Source organism: Primulina eburnea, chromosome 5, assembly GCF_022965805.1.
Source record: "Primulina eburnea isolate SZY01 chromosome 5, ASM2296580v1, whole genome shotgun sequence".
Lineage (NCBI taxonomy): Eukaryota > Viridiplantae > Streptophyta > Magnoliopsida > Lamiales > Gesneriaceae > Primulina > Primulina eburnea.
In genome coordinates, this window is record NC_133105.1 from 2566546 (window position 1) to 2584658 (window position 18113).

Genomic DNA, 18113 nt, shown 5'->3' on the forward strand with positions numbered 1-18113 from the left:
TTAAATAAATTTCTTCTTACCATTAAAATTCATAAAAAAAACTCTTTTGAGATCGTCTCACGAGTAAATTATATCAAAAATATTATTTTGCATGATAATTATATTGATCGAATCAAATCATATATCGTACGTATAAAAATTCGTGAAGTCATCTCACAAGAGACATACACAAAAGAAATTACAAGTTTATAAACTCGTTTTAATATCAACTTTAATAAAACCATCAAGAACAGAAAACTGTTTCGATTCAGAATGCTACCCGAGTTTAGATTTGTGATCAGGCCAACAACCACGTATGTAATAATAAACACAATTTTTTTTTAATATTATAGATGTGAAAAATCTTGTCTTAAACAAAACTAAATGATCATTAATGAGTAAAAGTCGATTAGTTGACAAAGACCTAGAAAAATAAAGTAGATACACATTGAAAATGGCCCACCAACCATGGGATCTGACTTGTACTGATGCATATACAAGATAAAAATATACTCAGTTTAATTAATCAAATGATGTTGACTTTTGGAAAAGGAAAAAGCACAGCAAATACCAACTTCAAACTTCAATTTCATACAAGAGCTGATACAAGTGTGACGACACCAACAACTCATCATTTGCTCTGTAGCACCTTTCGATTTCGTTCACGTCCTTACTCATCTGATATCAAGATCTCAATTTAAAATAAATTAGCAAAATTGATCAGATACGAGTAAATGAAGTTGTTATTGGTCATGGAATATAAAAATCATATATTATAACAACGTGTCAAATATAAAAATGTCAGAATATTCAAAAATCAATATATTATGAATTATTTATAATTTTAAAGTGTGTGATTCATTAAAATGCTTGATTAGTCAATAAGATTGACTTTTTCTATCTCAAGTTTGGTTAGAATTTTTCTACTTCCTTCACTAGTTATAACTACTCCAAAGAATAGATGTGTCCTCCCTAAATCTTAGCTCACATTAAAAATCCAACGAAAAGAATTATTACACACGGAATCAGAAAATTAATAAAACTAACTAAAGATTGTTCATTTGTTAGAAAGACATATTACAGTAGTAAGCCCACGCTTGGCACGAATTATTGAATTAATAGTAAATGAGTCATAAAAGAATTGACAGATAAGAAAATGTAATATGTTTAGTATGATTTTTTGTGGATGTGATAAATTAAAGATAAGAGCAGGTCTATTGCGAAACGGTCTCACGAATCTTTATCTTTGAGATGAGTCAATTCTACCGATATTCACAAATATAAAAAGTAATACTTTTTCATAGATGACCCAAATAAGATATAATATGTCTCACAAAATACGACCCGTGAGACCGTCTTACACAAGTTTTTGCTTAAAGATAATTATATTATACTTAGAATATCCTTGGAATGTCACAGATTTATGAAACCTGATTGACCGATATTTTACTTCTTCCCACGACAAAATGAAACTGGATGGGCTGCTTCGCAAACTCGACTCGCTCTATCCATATTGTCCGTTCGAAATTTCAAGATCGTGTTTATTTTTGGTCTCACGCGAGTTTGGACATACTCGTGATAGTAAACTTTTCAACTTTTTTTAGATCAAAATTGTTTATTATTAAAGTATATACGATTCAACAATAATGTGTGACATATTTTCATCACAATTCAGCGCTCATGTTCTCTCCGACAGGCTATGGGTATTTGAAATCCCTCTCGGACGCCTAACTTATGTTTTTAATTATTAAGCCCAAACCAATGTTTGGCCCATTAAATTGATAATGGGGCAACGTTGTTTTAAGTTCACGAGTCCATTTCTTTCGCATAAAATTAATATTTATTTATTATAACTGAATCCCTTTTATTCGTTGACTTCCACTTTCAAAGAAACTTCAAACACTTGAAACATCAAGGAAACTTCCGAAACAAATACCAAGAAACATCTAGGAAAGGCTTGTGATGAACAAACCCAGTTAAATTTAATTATTTTTTCTTGCTTCTGTGATTATTATCTTCATAAAAAATGGCTGGAATGCTTCCTGGAGTTGAAGCTGCAAGAAGGAGAAGGTTCTCTCAGACCCGTAATTCCAATCATGGCGCCAACTCTTCTTTATGTCTCTACGAAAGAAACCATGGATTTCATATCAGTTCAAGTTATTTAATGGTAAATCCATTTTATTTTTCTATTACCGTTAATTATAATTTATGGGGTTCTTGTTTTGTGAATGAACAGAGAAGTTCCATCGGCAGCCAGGAAGAATGTGATCAGAGCCTTGATACGGTGGCCAGAGAAGCCAAGAAAAGGTTGGATGAAAGGCTGAACTCAGCCCATCTGAAATCTGTGATTAAAAGGTAATAATAATTATACATTATTCTAGGAATATGTATGTATTATACATAAATATTCCTAGAATTTAATAAATTTTGCTGAATCCCCACTGTTAGCCTGGAATTCTTTTTTAAGGACTGTAGTTGTGTAATATATTACGATAAGCTTAAATTTGAGCAAGAATAATTGGATTCAGGGCTTTACAAGGCCAAGAAAGATCACTACATGTGAAGGAACAGGGAACATACTTGCGGATGGAAAAACGAAAAAGTGTGGTTGCAGAAGAGGATACACTTATTTTGGAAATGCTTTGATTTTGGTCCGCAAACATGCATGATACACATAATACATGTACTAAGACAGTTTGTTTTGTGCAATTTGTGAAACATGAATGAATGGCTTTGAGAGAAATGAATTCTTTTTCGGATTCTTGCAACACAAAATTTCAAGATTTGCTCCACTATATATATTTTTGGTCTCTTTTAAAATATTATTATCTCCAAAAACCTATGATTAGAGGTTTTCAAATTTTGGATAAAACCGAAAAAATCGAAAATTCAAACCGAAAAAACTGAACACTGGATCGAATCGAAAACCGAAATTTAGTTGGATCGATTTCGGATTATACATGTCAAAACCGAACCGACCGAAAAAACCGAAATTTCACTAAATTAATAATTTTATTTTTATTATATATTTTTGAGATGATATTAGTGAATGGTGAATTATTTTGAATAATATTTAATTGATTGTTGTTTATGTAATTTATTTATACTTTATATTTAAATGTTTTACTAAAAAATGTAAGAAATATAATATATTATATTTTACAATATATTTATCTTATTAATTTAAATACTTGTATCAAAACCGAAATAACCGACCGAAATAACGGAGCTTTTTCGTTAGAAAACCAAACTTAATCGGGAAAAAAAAATGGTTCGAATATCGGATTAAATATTTGTAAAACCGAAAACTGAAAAAACCGAAATAGAAAACCCAATATAAAACCGACCGATGAACATCTTTATCCATAATAGTCCTTTGAAAATATATGCACACGTTCAAGCTAATCCGTAAAAAAGAGCACCATCCATGTCTTTTGGAGATATTTGATTAAAACAAAAGGCTTTTAGACATAATACATTTGCAAGGAAAAAAATTTCTCGATACAAATTCCACTCAAATCCGATTCCAATAGCCCGACTAAATTGGCCCAAATAATAACAGGCTCTTAGTTTTGTGGCCCATTCACGAACCAAGTAGAAAACTTGGAACCGTAAAAAAGCCTTACACGTGTCGTTGTTTCATGGCAAATCCGACGTTTTGAAAACCCAACGGCTAGTGCAAATGACCGTTTGCAAATACAAGAACACAATCCTACTCTCTTCAAATGTAAGAAGCTTGTAAAATATAAATCCAGAAAACAAGTTGGACTTTGTCTGTACAAAAAAAGGTAACCCGGAAATGGTGCACACATATACTCCAACGTACTACAGATCACTGCAAGACTCTATCAGCTCGATCTGCAACACAATCCTCCCATTTTCATTCAAGAAGCAGAGACTTCCGGCGATCTTGGCTGCGGAACAGCAGCTGTCAAAGCAGCAGTCGGATAATCTGAAATGGCAGCAAGATTCGTTTCACCAGATTCTTAAATTGATGGGTCTTTGTAAAGAGGGGATTATAGCTGAATCTGAGGTATCTGCTTTCAGAACTCACCTTCTTGAGAGGCTTATGGCTTCGCCCATCGACTACGAGCCGTCCATTATTTTGAAGGATAAGTTGATCTTCTTGCAGGTAGTTTTATTTCGAATCGTGTCTTGATCTTGAAGAGGATTGACTGGTTAATCTTGTTTTCTTTCATTGAAGGAGTTTATCTCGTAAAATTTACTTCTATACGGATTAACTGTATTCACTTTCTTATAGTTCCACTGCGCACTATACATTAAAACAGTTGCTTGATTTATTTGATACCGTGAATCCAGTTACTCAATTTTGTGTCTAATTTGGAGCCACTGGACGAAACCCCAGCTTAAACTTTTGATTATTCTCCTCTTTCTTGTTAAATAAAAATATTTCCCAAGGACAAGTTGGAAAACGAAATATGAATGCAGTCTGCTGAATTTTGATGGGTTTACTTCATATTTGGCTTATGCTATAATTGAAGAAATTGTAAAAAAAATTAAATTTTTAGTTCTGACACTTAGTTAACCACAACCTCACACTGTATAATGCTGCATGCTTATATTTTCACCAGGAGTTACTCTATGCCAAATGTATATCAGAGGAAGAGTATCATGCGTCAAAGAGGCCTTTGTTGCAGAGGTTAGCAATCCAGGGAGCTGAAATTGAGGCGAAAGATGTAATAGTTGGAGGGGCTCAAAAGGAAGCTTCAAATGATGAGTGGTCTGTAATAGACTTGAAAGACGAGAAGCGGTGTGAGAGATTGACATCGAGGAATAATCAGAAAGTAGAGTCACCTATAAAGCAAAGGAAAGTGGTTGCATCTGCTTTCGATTTTGTATCACCGAATAAAAATGTAAAGTTTAAGGATGATACAAGTGGCATAGGATGTAAAAATATCAGGCCAGCAGAACAAAGAGTTAGCAACTTCAATATTCCTAGAAACGAACTTGCCATTTCTTCTGAAAACCCGTTTTGGAATGGGCATTTAGATGAAAAAGAAAGTGAAACAAAATATATTTTAATGGTGGAGAGCTCACCGGCAAGAAGTGGTGGCAACAAAGGGAAAAAGAAACCCTTTAGGGTTCTTTTTCAGAGAGAACCAAAGGAAGTATATGGTGGTGGTGATGGTAGTGGATATGGTTCGGTCCTTGAAGGGAAAGATAAGGTAAATTCAAAGAAAAAATCATGGGGGTTGGATGGATTCAGGAAATGGAAGAAAAACGATTCTAAGGATGAAACAGCTCCACTGTCTGTAAGTGAAAAATCAGATGGTGTTAGCTACACGGAGCAGCTTGTAGCCAATCCGATAGGGGAAGGAGCAGACACCAAGAAAATGAAGCGGAAATTGCATCCAAATGGGGCGCCCACAGATTTTTTCATTGACAAGGTCTAGTATTTTTCATCACCATTTCACTTTCCAAATCTCCAAGACATTGATTTTTGCATGTGGAGGGAGGCATAATATATTTCGAATGTTAAATAATTTTGTAGGTTTTAGAAGAGAACGTGAAAAAGGAACTAACACGGATCCAAGAAGAACTCCGTGCAAATAATCCAAACGTTCATCTGTCGTAAGCATGCTTTTCGGATTTGATTATATATGTACCATCGATAGCACATCACTAACGAGACATTTAATATGATTTTTTAGGGATGATCACATTGAAACTATCTCAACTAGGCTTCCGGTCGATCACGAGGACCTGACAAAGTTCTTTCCCAAGTAATGCCAACAAATTTCAACCCTTCTTTGCAATATATTATTTGAGTTCTAAATACTTACTGTTATTCCTCTGCACAATATCAGAAAATGGTGCGATAAATACGGGGATGTTGTGTTGGATGTAGTAAGAAAAGAATTCAAGGACCATGTCGGAGACGTGGGAAATCCTCACATTGCAGCTGCAAATTCGAGGGAGTGCAACTCGAAAAGATGGACTACGTTTGATGACGATGAAAACTCGCATCCAAATCTCTTTGCTCCACATGCAAGCTTAGCTTCCTCAAAGAACACCCGTGCATCTCTCAATAGCAGCAGCATCGATAAGGGGTTCAAGTATAACCCTTTCTTTGATATGTAGGATCCCCGATGCAAAGCCAAGAGTCGGCTTTCTTTCAATTCACAATATCTGCAGTTTAAATAGTGCGTGTGAATGGAGAATGTTGTGTAATGTCTGTTTTGTTGAAACATTTTGTTGTCGTATATGGTGGAGGTCAACGAATATTGATCCATAAAGATTTATAATCATTCTAGTTTCTGTTGATGCATCGCGTTCTCGCATCAAAGACGCAGCGGAAGTTTAAAATTTATATTCTTGGGCGACGTGTGTTTAAAACCATACATAGAACATTTAAGATTATACCTTCGAATATTAAACGTTGGACACCAAGAGCATTTAAGATTACTAGCATGATGTACGTGCGTTGCACGTAATATCAATTATATTATAAAAATTTTAAATTTTGATTTTCTAAAAAATAATTTGAATCATTTTGTTATTTATATAAGGTTAATTTCTTATCATATTAGATGATTTAGAAGAACTTATATAACATATTTCAAAATTATTTCTTCAATTAAAATTCTAACAATTGATTTTATGTTAAATAATAAATTGTAATTAACATAATATATGGAAAAAATGAACTGAAACAAATTTTTTAAAAAATTATATATGCAAACACCACGTATAAGCTGTCATTACCACGTATAAGCTGTCGTTTCAAATATCACCAAATTTGTATATTGAATTTATACATTTTTCGTATGTATAATATTTTTTGAAATTGATACTAAAATCTTTAATTTTCTTATTATAGCAACTCTCCAAAAAAAATTAAGAGATTCATATTTTATGAGATTATTAACATATTGACATTCATAATTGTTGATATAAATTCTTATAATAAATTTATTAAACTCTTTGATTTCAATTCATTGTATCAAATAAAATAGTTATACACTATATGATACAAAGAAACTAATTGTTTATCAATTATGCACCAAAATTTATATATTATTATAGTTGATTTTGGAATTGAAACTAAGAAAATATTTAATCTGATTTTGATTCTACTGTTTTTCAAAATCATGGTCGAGTTTAGCTTTTGATATTTAATGTATAAATTTTAATCAATCTTAGTAGATGTTTCAAATATCACAAAATTTTGTGCATTGAATTTATAATTGTTTCGTATGTATATATATTATGATAGTTGATTTTGGAATTGAAACGAAGAAATTTTTTACTCTGATTTTGGTTCAACTATTCTTGAAAATCATTGTCTGGTTTAGCTTGAGACATTTAATGTCTAAATTTTAATCAATTTTAGTAGATGTTTCAAATATCACCAAATTTGTACATTGAATTTATAAAGATTTTGATTGTACTATTCTTGAAAATCATGATCTGGTTTAGCTTTAGACATTTAATGTCTAAATCTTAATCAATTTTAGTAGATGTTTCAAATATCACCAAATTTGTATATTGTGAATTTATAAATTTTTCGTATGTATAATATTTTATAAAAGTGCTACTAAATTTTTTAATTTTCTTATTATAGCCAAACTCTCGAAATTTTTCTAAGAGATTTATGTTTTATGAGATTGTTAACATATTGACATTCATAATTGTTTATATACATTCTTATTATAAATTTATTAAACTCTTTATTTTCAATTATTTGTTAAAAATCAATAAAATATGTTAGTATTAAACATCATATTATCATATTATTTTATATCTATCATGTTATTATACTATTAAACATATAATTAATTTTGTTCTACAACAATCGATAAATAGGATAATGATAATTTATTAGCATTTATTAGAATTATATATATATAACTGATAATTGTTAGAATTGTGCATATATATCTTTAAGGAGGGCATTTGTGTCTTATTAGCATTTATTAGAATTTTATATATATAAGTGATAATTGTTAGAATTGTGCATATATATCTTTAAGGAGGGTATTTGTGTCTTTTCACAATCGGAAAACACATCAATTATCCAAACTTTTATAGGTATATAGATATAGATATTTTCGAATATTAAACGTTGGACACCAAACTATTCTGGTGTTACATGGCCCTTCTTGTAATGTAACCCTACGAACGGCTTGTCTCTTTACATTGTCGTGGGTCAAAGGACTAATGATGTACAACCATAAATGCGGACTATTTCATTCGATAAGTGAGAATCACTTGGACAGTCCGAAAGAACGTTGTTCAGTGCATCATCATATGATCACTTATCTGTGTGAATGGACATCTACATGCCATTGTCAATGAAACATGGCGCTTACACCACAGATTCTAGTCTCGAGCTCGTGTAAGATTTGGTCGCACAGCTACTTTTATCTGCATGCGGTGGAACAGATTATTAACCAATACATTCTGGATTAAAATAAAAATATAATTAGAGTCGAGGTGGATTAACACACAATAGGCTTGTAGTAATAAGGGAAAGTACACCAATATTGAGCTCAGAACTTACATTTCTAAGTCACCCTTGTGAGCCAGTTGAACAAGTTCGTTCGAGATCGTCCCAGTTAACTTAGTACTATTTAACAGCCTGCAATATCAATATAAACAATCAAGATTCATTCAACGATATTACAAGGGTATATATACTATCAGATGATGATTCAAAATGGTTTATTAAATTAATGAACTTCTCTATAGTTTGAATATATACTCTTTTCTCGTTGAAACGTTCTTAAACGAGACGACATGGATCAAACAGAGCTTTCCTTGTGGCTTGATGAGGAATGAGAATGACAATAAATGGTAAAGATAGTCAACAAGTTTTTGATGTGGGTAAGAATAGAAGATTACAAGAATTGTAAAGAAGTCAAATTGGCTAAAGATGGTGGAATGAGGCTTGTTGATTGATTATGAGATAGATCTAAGTTGATGAGGTTTGCCAAATTGCCAAGCTGAAAATGAATACGAAGGGCAGAAAAATAAATGAATTGTATTAAATATATCCAACAACTTCGAAAATAAAATGAGATAGTCTAAAACAATACAACATGAGCCAAGATCAACCAGTGGTGTCATAAAACATATTTGCAGAATCAAGTTTTTAGTCGAGATAAATCAAGTTCGAAGGAATCAATATCAAGTTCGAGAAGAATCAACACCAGTGTCGATATATTATTGATCAAAATATCCTTCATTTATGCAAAATTAATTGTCAAAACATATACACTGTTGATTGTTAAGGATAAAAATGAAAATTCAAACAATATACACTGTCGATTTATTTTAAATATGTGAACATGTCGATTTGGTTTATATATTGAAAAAAATAATATTTTCGACATAAAAATTAATATTTTTTATGAGTCGAATCAGATTTATCTTTTAAAATGTTATCAGAAAAAATATAATCAGCCATACACACTCTGTACTGTCACCTCCTTCCTCCTCTAATCTATTGGTCATCAAGATTTTATGAACCATTGAATGTTCTTGTTTCCATGAACGAGATGAAAATTTCTAATCACAGCTCAATTATGATAATATCAGAATTTTGAAGTCCCTGCATCATGGCCACACAATTACACTAAACAAATGAAAGAGAACTACCAGAAGTTACCTCCACTTCTCCTCACTCTGGTGAAAACCCCTATATATATAGGCTTGTGTTTGTATGTATATCGTTCTCACAAAAAATCATCAATCGGAAGAAGAGAAAGAACCCATAATCACCATCATCGATAAAAGTAGAGTATGGAGATCACTGCTCAAAAGTCACTTCTCTTCCACCAAGATTTTACCTTTTTCCCAAAACACTCTCGTCCTTGTCATAATTTCCGGTTTTGTCCCCGGCCGCGATTTTCTTCTTCAAGAATTCGAGCTACCTTTGCTGTTGATTTAGACCCAGTAATTCTCTTTATACTTTACTTCCTTTAATTGGATAATATATCGTGTTTGTGAGTCTGAAAGAGTGTGTGTTCAATTTTAGGTCTTTATATTTAATTTATTGACACAAAATGTGACTGATGGTAGAAATTTTAAGACGACCAATTTTTAGTAGCTCAGATTCTCGAAGTACCATGAACACTTTGATAGAATTGATGAAAGATTACTGAATGCCTTGACTAGATTGATGAAGACAAAAAGCATAGGCTTAGATGTCACTATTCTGTAAATTTTTTTAGACTTAAATTTAAGCTGGGGAATTCAGTCGTGTGGAAATTTGAGGGCTATGAATCAAGGATTTGAGACATGTGATATTTTGTTGGATTCAAGAGCTTGTTGCCCTATTATTCTCACTTCATTTGTCGATCAGCTCAGATGTATGAAAAAATATGTTTTCACCTAATTTTCCAAACTAATTTTTTGGTGACTTGCTTCCCCAATCTTTTATTTGCAAATCTGAGTTAAATGGCTTGTAGGATAGTGTCATGCTTGTGTATGCTAAAATCCTCCAAATTTTATTAAATTTCACCTCTACGCGCCTACCAGATGGAATAGTAAAGTGTTTTCTTATGTTTTTGCAATTCTTGTTCGGTTTTACATTTAAACTCAAAATGCTTTAGTGAGTGCTTCACATTGTTTTCCAATTGGGGGCCTCTGTTTTATCAGGAATCCACCGTAAAAAGAGAAGACTCTTCAAGTTTCGACTTGTTTGCTTGCCCCATTTGCTATGAACCACTAATAAGAAAAGGACCTTCAGGTTTTAACCTGTAAGTTTGATTTTTTTTAAATACATAGTGCTGTTTATTAAGGGGTATTTAAGCAGAGTTTAGATTCAAATATTAAATGTTGGCAGGCAAGCAATCTATAGATCTGGTTTCAAGTGTAAGACATGCAAGAAATCATATTCTAGCAAAAGCATTTATCTTGATCTTACTGTAACTGCTGGGACAAAGGAATACACTGAGTCAAAACCAGCAGGAACAGAACTCTTCAGGTAGTAAATTTGAAGCACGTACAGCAGTTATCTTGATCTTACTGTAACTGCTAATGCCACTTCTAAAATGCCGTAAATTGAAATTCTCTGCTTCACATTGTTTTAACCTTTAGGGTAAGTTGTATTGCTTAAAACTCCTTTAAATTTGTGCCAATTTTGTGTTCCCAGCATTCCATTTGACAGAAACAAACTGTGGTGTTCTGAACCTTTTTATGAAGAAATTTTTTAACGATTGTAGTCCGAAATCACTGGAGTACTGTTAACTTAAATGCAGTAAAAATCTTGCAACTCTCTTGGCAATAGTTGATATAGGATTACCTTTTACTGTTTTGTGAGATGAAACCATATGGCCAATTGGAAATATTCAAAACAGAGACTCATAACCCAGATTACCCTATTCAACTGATGCTTGACTATTCTTGAAGCATATCTTTCTACCTCTCTTTCTTGTGCTTCCAAAGAATTTATGATATGGTACACCCTTATGCATATCATATAGGTCATATCGATTATTTTCTGTCCCAAAGTCTCAATTAATAGATGTTAAGACTTTTGACAAATGCACATCATATGTTTAAAGGGTCTCCTTGTCTTTGTGCGTGTACTAGCTTTTCTGTTTGTTGATACTTGATAAAGTTTCTATGCTTTCCAGCTGTATGATTTATTTACTTCTGGGAAGGGAAGGTCATTGTGAGATTGTTAGTGAACTTTCCCTCGAATGTATCAGAACAAGCAATGCATATTTGTCTAGTTCATGAGAATCTTCTACAGAATGGCTCCCAGTTCTTGTACAAATTGAAAAATACCTCCTTGTCTTATTTATTCTTGTGAAGAAAGAATATCTTTGTTGTATCAGTTGCTTTATATTTTGGAACTGGTGTAATTACTTGAGTTTAACTTCAAAGATTTTATTTGCCAGGAGTCCTTTTGTTTCTTTTGTATATGAGAGAGGCTGGCGCCAAAACTTTAACACTAGTGGTTTTCCTGGTCCTGAAGAAGAGGTAAAGTTTTCTTTCCCCTTACTTGCAAGGGCACAATGTAGTCTTCAAGCTCGATAAAGTCGAGAAATTTTTAGACAAACCTGATGATGTATTTTGCTTCCAGATGAGGGGAAAAATTAAAGAAAATAAGGTGGAATATTTCATGTTTAATTTCATCGACATATGAACATACAAATAAAATTCATTTGACTATATTGTTAAGTGATATAATTTTATAGCAGTGGATAATTGCGTGCATCTGTTCTCTGTAGTGTATGTGCTAAACTATTTAGAAATTGTGACTGAAGAATGGAAATCTGAAATGGCAGTTTACTTTTCAATGTATTGATTTTTCACTTGACCGTGCCTCAATCTAAAGCTTATTTTTAATGTAAGTACTTGACCGCTCCTCATTCTAACGACTAGTTTAATGCTAAAGTACCAACTTGTATCTCAAAGAGAATGGTTTAGTTTTGTGCAATCGCCACGAACATGAAGATGTGTGTACTATGTTTTGTACTATGTTATATTTCAAATTATTATTCATGAAGTAATGGCTAAGCTGGTACGTCTTCTGTGAAAACTGCTTGGGGGGTAAATTTTTGGGTATTCTATTATTTTACTGTCGCTTTACCTGTTCATCTGTGAGTTTTCTTGATATAAGTCAATTAAATGACCTGTCAGAGTTCGGTTTTTCAACTTCAATTGTAGTGCAAACACGGTGTAATTTATTTGTCAGGATTAAAATGGCATGTCTCTCTTTAGTTTTCTATCAAAAAAAAACGGCTTGTCTCTCTAGCTGACCGTGTGAATTCTTAACAGAATGACATCTTAAATTTTTAATTCTTGAATCTTGTAACATCTTTGTGAAATTCTCTGCAGTTCAAGATGGCACAAGATTATTTTAAACCAGCAGAAGGTGGCATCCTCGTAGACGTTAGCTGTGGAAGTGGTTTGTTTTCTAGGAAATTTGCCAAATCAGGATCCTATTCAAAAGTTATTGCTCTCGATTTTTCAGAAAATATGCTTCGCCAATGTTATGATTTCATAAAAGATGACAATTCTATCTCGAGCTCGTGAGTTTTCTTTCTTGTATGGATTCTTCATATGCATTATGCCGAAGAAAGTAAAATGCATTGATTAGTTTTTGTTCTATAATTTGCAGCAATCTTGCTCTTGTGAGAGCTGACATTTCCAGGCTTCCCTTTCCATCTGGTTCAATTGACGCTGTTCATGCTGGTGCAGCCTTGCATTGCTGGCCATCTCCTTCCAATGCAGTAAGTTTTCTTGTCCGTTTGTTTGAGTCCCTACTACGTTTTAGTTCAAGCCAGAAAACCTAGAACTGTGATCTATTAAATTCATGCATATAAATGAAAAAATATATACAATAAGCAATATAATCATGACATTTGAAGAAGAAAAGAGAACAAGTCAATGGTATATTTCCTCTTAGATTGGTATTTTCCATGCTACACATTACTTGTGCCTTTTTCTTTATTCTCTTATGTACATCAAAATATATTTCTTTTGCTGGTGAAAATATTTGATGATAAATGTTTAAAGTTGGTCTGAATATTTAAATTTTGGTTAATTGTTTCCATATTATTAAATTTTGGTTAACTGTTATATCAGGTAGCTGAAATAAATCGAGTTTTGCGGAGCGGTGGTGTATTTGTTGGAAGTACATTCCTTCGAGTCAGTTCGTCAACTCCTCCTTTCTTAAGGCCTTTTAGACAGGTGCTTCATTTTTTTTGTTTGTTGCTGCATTTTCTTCAAGAAAAGTTTGTGCGTCTAGATCATTATAACGAATGCAAATCATTTACCTTAATTGTAAAATTATAAAGAATATGCCTCATAATTCTCCTTGCAGTGTGAATTTAGAACTATATAATAAACTAGATATTGTAGCTATTCATAGATGCTCAAGCTAGCCTTTATTTTCACCCCGCCGCGTGGGTGTATATGTTTACCTCTTCCTTGGCCAGACTCGGAGAAATAGGCTTGTAACAAAAATTTCTGCTAGTTATTACAACTTTGATTATATATGAAAGACTGAAAGGTTCTCTGCTGGATTACGACTTCCCTCAGTTATGCAATTGATTCTGTCTGACCTCTTGAAACTTACAACTTTGTGTGACAGAGGGCTTTGACGAACTATAACTATTTGACGGAAGAGGAGATCGAGGATTTGTGCACTTCGTGTGGACTTATTAATTATACCAAGGAAGTTCGGCAATCGTTTATCATGTTTTCTGCTCAGAAACCCTGAATTGTTTGCTCACTCCATTGATGAAGAATTGGCTTCTAAGGTATATATATTCATTCTTGGTTGTTGATATACAATAAATACAACATTTTTTATGGCTCATCGATCGATAAGCTTAGCACGTTTTCTAGCTCAACCTTTCTGAGAAGGCGCCGTGCATGCACAGAAACTCTGACGAAGGACTATAAATACTTTGTAGTTTATTTGTCCGATAGTTGTGTTCTCCAGTTTGCGAGTTAGTATATGAATCGGATGACAAAATATTTTAGTATATTTTTATTCTAAATAAATTACTTTCAAAATGAACTTTTATTAAATACAGAAAAATAAATAAAATAGATAATTAGTATTTAGTAATATATTTAGTTCTACCAATAACTTTCCAGCTTTCCATTACTTTTATGTTATAATTATCATACTGTTGATTTTCCCTATATTTCGTACAATTCATCATTTAATTATTTATTTATTTATTTTTCATATATTTTTTTAAACATTTTTTTCCATTATAGATTACTCTTACTGCTACTAATACATTGAAAATTTCAATTCTATTTAAAAAAATTTAAAAAAAAACTCACGAGTTATGTACATGTATAACATGCTTACAAATGTGATACCATAAAAACTCAGCAAGTTCAGCTCAGAAGCAAGTTAGTAAGTTATTATGATTGTGTGTACCCTTTTCATCAAATTACACTATGATATTATCCAGATAATTTTGTAATGGATATAACATAAAACAAAAGAGAGATACAATGCTTCAAAACTTCCTCTCCATCCCACCGTTACCACATAAAAAAGAACTACGGGGAACAAATACAAAAAAACCTATCATTCACGTTGCATGTTCTTCTATATTTATAGAACGAGGAAACTCGCCATCCGTCACCATTGTTATAGTCTCACCGGGAAAAATGTCAGCCTCGCTCTTTGATTCTTCCTTGCTGTTATCTTTGGCAAGGATGTTACAGTGAATGGTATGCGACACCGGCCTTTCTTCATGGAATAATCTGAATGTGATTAAAACAGATCAATAGTCAACATAGATATGTAACCGTTGATTTGGGTAAGTGATTCTCCAACCAATAGAAAACAAATAAATAATCACATTCCTGATACCGAGGAAAAGAGAGTGAGTCTTACGGGTGCTTGCATAGCGTGGGGCATTGAAATGTGAGAGCATATTTACATGTTGACAACTCTGTGATGGAACTGATCATTGATCTAGGCTCAGAACAAACAAATCTAACCTGAAAATAAAAAATCTTGAGAAAGGCAATTATCCAATATGGCGGAATAAGTGGTTGAAAAAATTTTGAATGCTTGCCTCTGTTTGACGAGGTTCATTTGTTAAATCACAGACAGTTCCATTGGTGAACAGATGAACATGGTACCTGCACAATATGAGTAATTGTAACAAATTATATACCCGACAATGCGAACGCTAGAATTTGTATAAGAATAAATCGATACCTTTGAGATGCATCTTTTGAGCGTGGATCCTTTAGTGTAGATATATCAGCAAGGTTCTGATTGTAGGCTTCTGTAGCTTCAGAATCATAGACACCCAAGATAAATTCTTGCACCACCTAAAAGAGATTATCGGTCGAACATCATTTAAACCAGCACAAACTACATATTATAACTCGTTATTTCATATAGCTGCAACCAAAAGACCTACTACAACAGATAAGCTCAAATCTTTCATGTGTCGGCTTGATTCTTTGGATAAATACAAAGCAGAAGGTACCACAACAAACATGGCATGACATGGAAATCTAGTAAGTCAAGATGCAAGAATAGAAATAAATTTATCCCAAAAAATGTTACTAAGAACTAGGCGAGTTAAAGGCAAGAAAATAGCTACCTTGTCATCATCAACATGAATTTGCCGTAACTTATTCTGATGACAGAACTCATACGACCACCATCCCTCTTGCTGCATAGATTTTCACAAGTAATACATCAAGACTTGAGAGTTCATGGAGACAAGCATAACAACATAAACTTTCACCAAATGCCCAACCCATAAGGAGTTTATTTTCCAAGATTTTCTCAGATTAATTTGCAAAGAGGCTATGCCATCCCTTTATTTCCCCCTTAGTGTTTGAAATGGATTACCCTGATAAAGCACCGATCTTTAAGCACTCCCAACAGCTCATCTGGTGTCTTTATTTTGTTTTGTCTCTCTGAATCCATAATCATACTGCTTATATTATGTTGAGAAAGTAGTTTGCCACTCTTGGACTTTTCCACTTTAGGCAAAAAACAGATAAACTTGTCCCCACTACTATCAGGCATAACAATAGACTCTTGATCATCATCCTGAGAAAAAGAAATGCACCAAATCATATCATTTCATCCATACATGATTAAAAAAATTCAAAATTTATGCCTTAAAGATATTTTTCAAGTTCTTCGTTCATGTTTTTTTACACGCTTCCCCCAAGATTTTACAGAACAAGTGGAATAGAAAATGTTTGAATGGAAGCAAAATATACTCACCCCACAGATAATAAGGTATATCTCATAAAACCCCATAAATATATTTCATCTTTCACATTTAACCCAAACCCCTACCACAAATATACATCAAAATTATGTTTTATAAGAGAAGTCCAAGCTCTGAGAGGTGAGTATACGTTGGAAGTATGACACTCTGTTTACCAGATGAGATTTCATTTAGAAGATGGTATGAATATTTTTAAAATAATCACTCAATTTTCTAGGCGAGATACAATGGAGAAGTAATAACAAAATTCCAGATCAAAATTCATAGCCACTGATCATAAAGATATTAACAACAAATGAATGGAACCCTTGGGAATCGAAACATCACTAACAGGATGGAAAGGCAAGTCTTCTGAATGGAATTCGATATTGAATTTTGGTTCACGGGAGCTCCGGCCAAAAGTCCCGCCTAAAAGCCAAACACAATAGCGGGATATGAATAGGGTTAAATGACAGTAAACCATTGACATAAATAATGACAACGAGGAGTAAGACTTGAAATACTAACTCATTACACGGTATAATTAAGACTGAGACTCTGAGAGCCTATATCACTAGGAATATCTCTTCCATTACACTTGATCATAAGCTAACTATTCTACAGGACATTCTACCGATTCCATCTAAGAAATAATGAATTATATGAGTACTCATGGATTGATTTATACAAAATTCACAAACTTTTTGCTAATCGGTCCCTAACAAGTCGATTCTCGACTATAAAAAGCTTCAATAGCATCTGTTTCATAGCATTGTGATTGAAATCAGAAGTTATACCCCTTTAATCTCCAGTGGCAGCCTTCACTTTTTGACACTACTAGCATTTTCCAAACTAAGGATTCCAATCCATAATTCTAACACTGTCCATTTCGGCAAAAATGAAACTGTGAATATTTCCACCACCGCATAAAAAATAAGGGAACACCGGAAACATACTGTAAAATTATGATAAAATGGAGTAATTCGTTCGTCCTTGTAACCTGTTTGAGCTGGGATTATCGGATCTGTGAAAACGACGTCGTTCTTGAGAATGGTGGCTAAAAATAACGCCGCCCACCACCATGAAATTCTCATCTTCCCGATGCCAGAAATATAACCAGCTTCTTATCTCTCCCTGCGAATCGGAAATTGAAATCTTAAAACCCTAATTCAGGATCTGCTGGTCGTCTCGTCGACACCAGACGAATGAACGAGTAGCGAGATATGGAATCAACCACACGGCATTCAGCCAATGGAAATCAGCCACATCAACTGATAGACCACCGTGAAGACCAAAAGCGCTTTTCTGTTCATTTTGAAACGCCAAAATCGCATTTTTGGGTCCTAAAAGAGAGACGTACGTTAAAAATTTACTCAATAATAGATCACACGAATGTTGATTTGTCCTCTCCCTCTTCCAAAATTAATTTTCCTCTTTTTGAAG

The 18113-nt window shown here is 33.2% G+C and overlaps 4 protein-coding genes across 4 annotated transcripts; 3 read left to right on the forward strand and 1 right to left on the reverse strand.

The window, feature by feature from the left end:
• Window positions 1-1892: 1892 nt before the first annotated feature.
• LOC140831592 (uncharacterized) lies at window positions 1893-2734 on the forward strand. Its single transcript, XM_073195335.1, has 3 exons — window positions 1893-2146; window positions 2216-2334; window positions 2508-2734. Exons 1-3 carry the CDS (start codon window positions 2006-2008, stop codon window positions 2623-2625), a joined length of 378 nt encoding a protein of 125 aa, XP_073051436.1. The 5' UTR covers window positions 1893-2005; the 3' UTR covers window positions 2626-2734.
• A 781-nt stretch (window positions 2735-3515) lies between these two features.
• LOC140832256 (uncharacterized) lies at window positions 3516-6256 on the forward strand. The gene is made up of 5 exons (XM_073196161.1): window positions 3516-4111; window positions 4572-5387; window positions 5492-5571; window positions 5652-5723; window positions 5808-6256. Exons 1-5 carry the CDS (start codon window positions 3779-3781, stop codon window positions 6079-6081), a joined length of 1575 nt encoding a protein of 524 aa, XP_073052262.1. The 5' UTR covers window positions 3516-3778; the 3' UTR covers window positions 6082-6256.
• Window positions 6257-9464: 3208 nt separating this feature from the next.
• On the forward strand, window positions 9465-14324 carry LOC140832257 (uncharacterized methyltransferase At2g41040, chloroplastic-like). The gene is made up of 8 exons (XM_073196162.1): window positions 9465-9897; window positions 10603-10703; window positions 10790-10930; window positions 11850-11931; window positions 12793-12986; window positions 13076-13187; window positions 13543-13647; window positions 14051-14324. Exons 1-8 carry the CDS (start codon window positions 9745-9747, stop codon window positions 14177-14179), a joined length of 1017 nt encoding a protein of 338 aa, XP_073052263.1. The 5' UTR covers window positions 9465-9744; the 3' UTR covers window positions 14180-14324.
• Window positions 14325-14813: 489 nt separating this feature from the next.
• On the reverse strand, window positions 14814-17928 carry LOC140832258 (protein OS-9 homolog). Its single transcript, XM_073196163.1, has 8 exons — window positions 17671-17928; window positions 17023-17099; window positions 16301-16504; window positions 16047-16118; window positions 15653-15768; window positions 15507-15573; window positions 15323-15429; window positions 14814-15189 (listed from the first exon to the last, which is right to left on the reverse strand). The coding sequence occupies exons 1-8, from the start codon at window positions 17762-17764 to the stop codon at window positions 15015-15017; spliced, it is 912 nt and encodes a 303-aa protein (XP_073052264.1). The 5' UTR covers window positions 17765-17928; the 3' UTR covers window positions 14814-15014.
• Between the last annotated feature and the right edge of the window lie 185 nt (window positions 17929-18113).

Coding starts and splice junctions, on each gene's coding strand:
- LOC140832257 (XM_073196162.1), top strand. CDS start 9,745: ATGGAGATCACTGCTCAAAAGTCACTTCTCTTCCACCAAGATTTTACC. Junction 9,898..10,602: donor TTGCTGTTGATTTAGACCCA/GTAATTCTCTTT, acceptor CTGTTTTATCAG/GAATCCACCGTAAAAAGAGA. Junction 13,188..13,542: donor GGCCATCTCCTTCCAATGCA/GTAAGTTTTCTT, acceptor CTGTTATATCAG/GTAGCTGAAATAAATCGAGT.
- LOC140832258 (XM_073196163.1), bottom strand. CDS start 17,764: ATGAGAATTTCATGGTGGTGGGCGGCGTTATTTTTAGCCACCATTCTC. Junction 16,505..17,022: donor AAGACTTGCCTTTCCATCCT/GTTAGTGATGTT, acceptor TCTTTTTCTCAG/GATGATGATCAAGAGTCTAT. Junction 15,574..15,652: donor TCAAAAGATGCATCTCAAAG/GTATCGATTTAT, acceptor CATATTGTGCAG/GTACCATGTTCATCTGTTCA.
- LOC140831592 (XM_073195335.1), top strand. CDS start 2,006: ATGGCTGGAATGCTTCCTGGAGTTGAAGCTGCAAGAAGGAGAAGGTTC. Junction 2,147..2,215: donor TCAGTTCAAGTTATTTAATG/GTAAATCCATTT, acceptor GTGAATGAACAG/AGAAGTTCCATCGGCAGCCA. Junction 2,335..2,507: donor CTGAAATCTGTGATTAAAAG/GTAATAATAATT, acceptor AATTGGATTCAG/GGCTTTACAAGGCCAAGAAA.
- LOC140832256 (XM_073196161.1), top strand. CDS start 3,779: ATGGTGCACACATATACTCCAACGTACTACAGATCACTGCAAGACTCT. Junction 4,112..4,571: donor ATAAGTTGATCTTCTTGCAG/GTAGTTTTATTT, acceptor TATTTTCACCAG/GAGTTACTCTATGCCAAATG. Junction 5,572..5,651: donor AATCCAAACGTTCATCTGTC/GTAAGCATGCTT, acceptor ATGATTTTTTAG/GGATGATCACATTGAAACTA.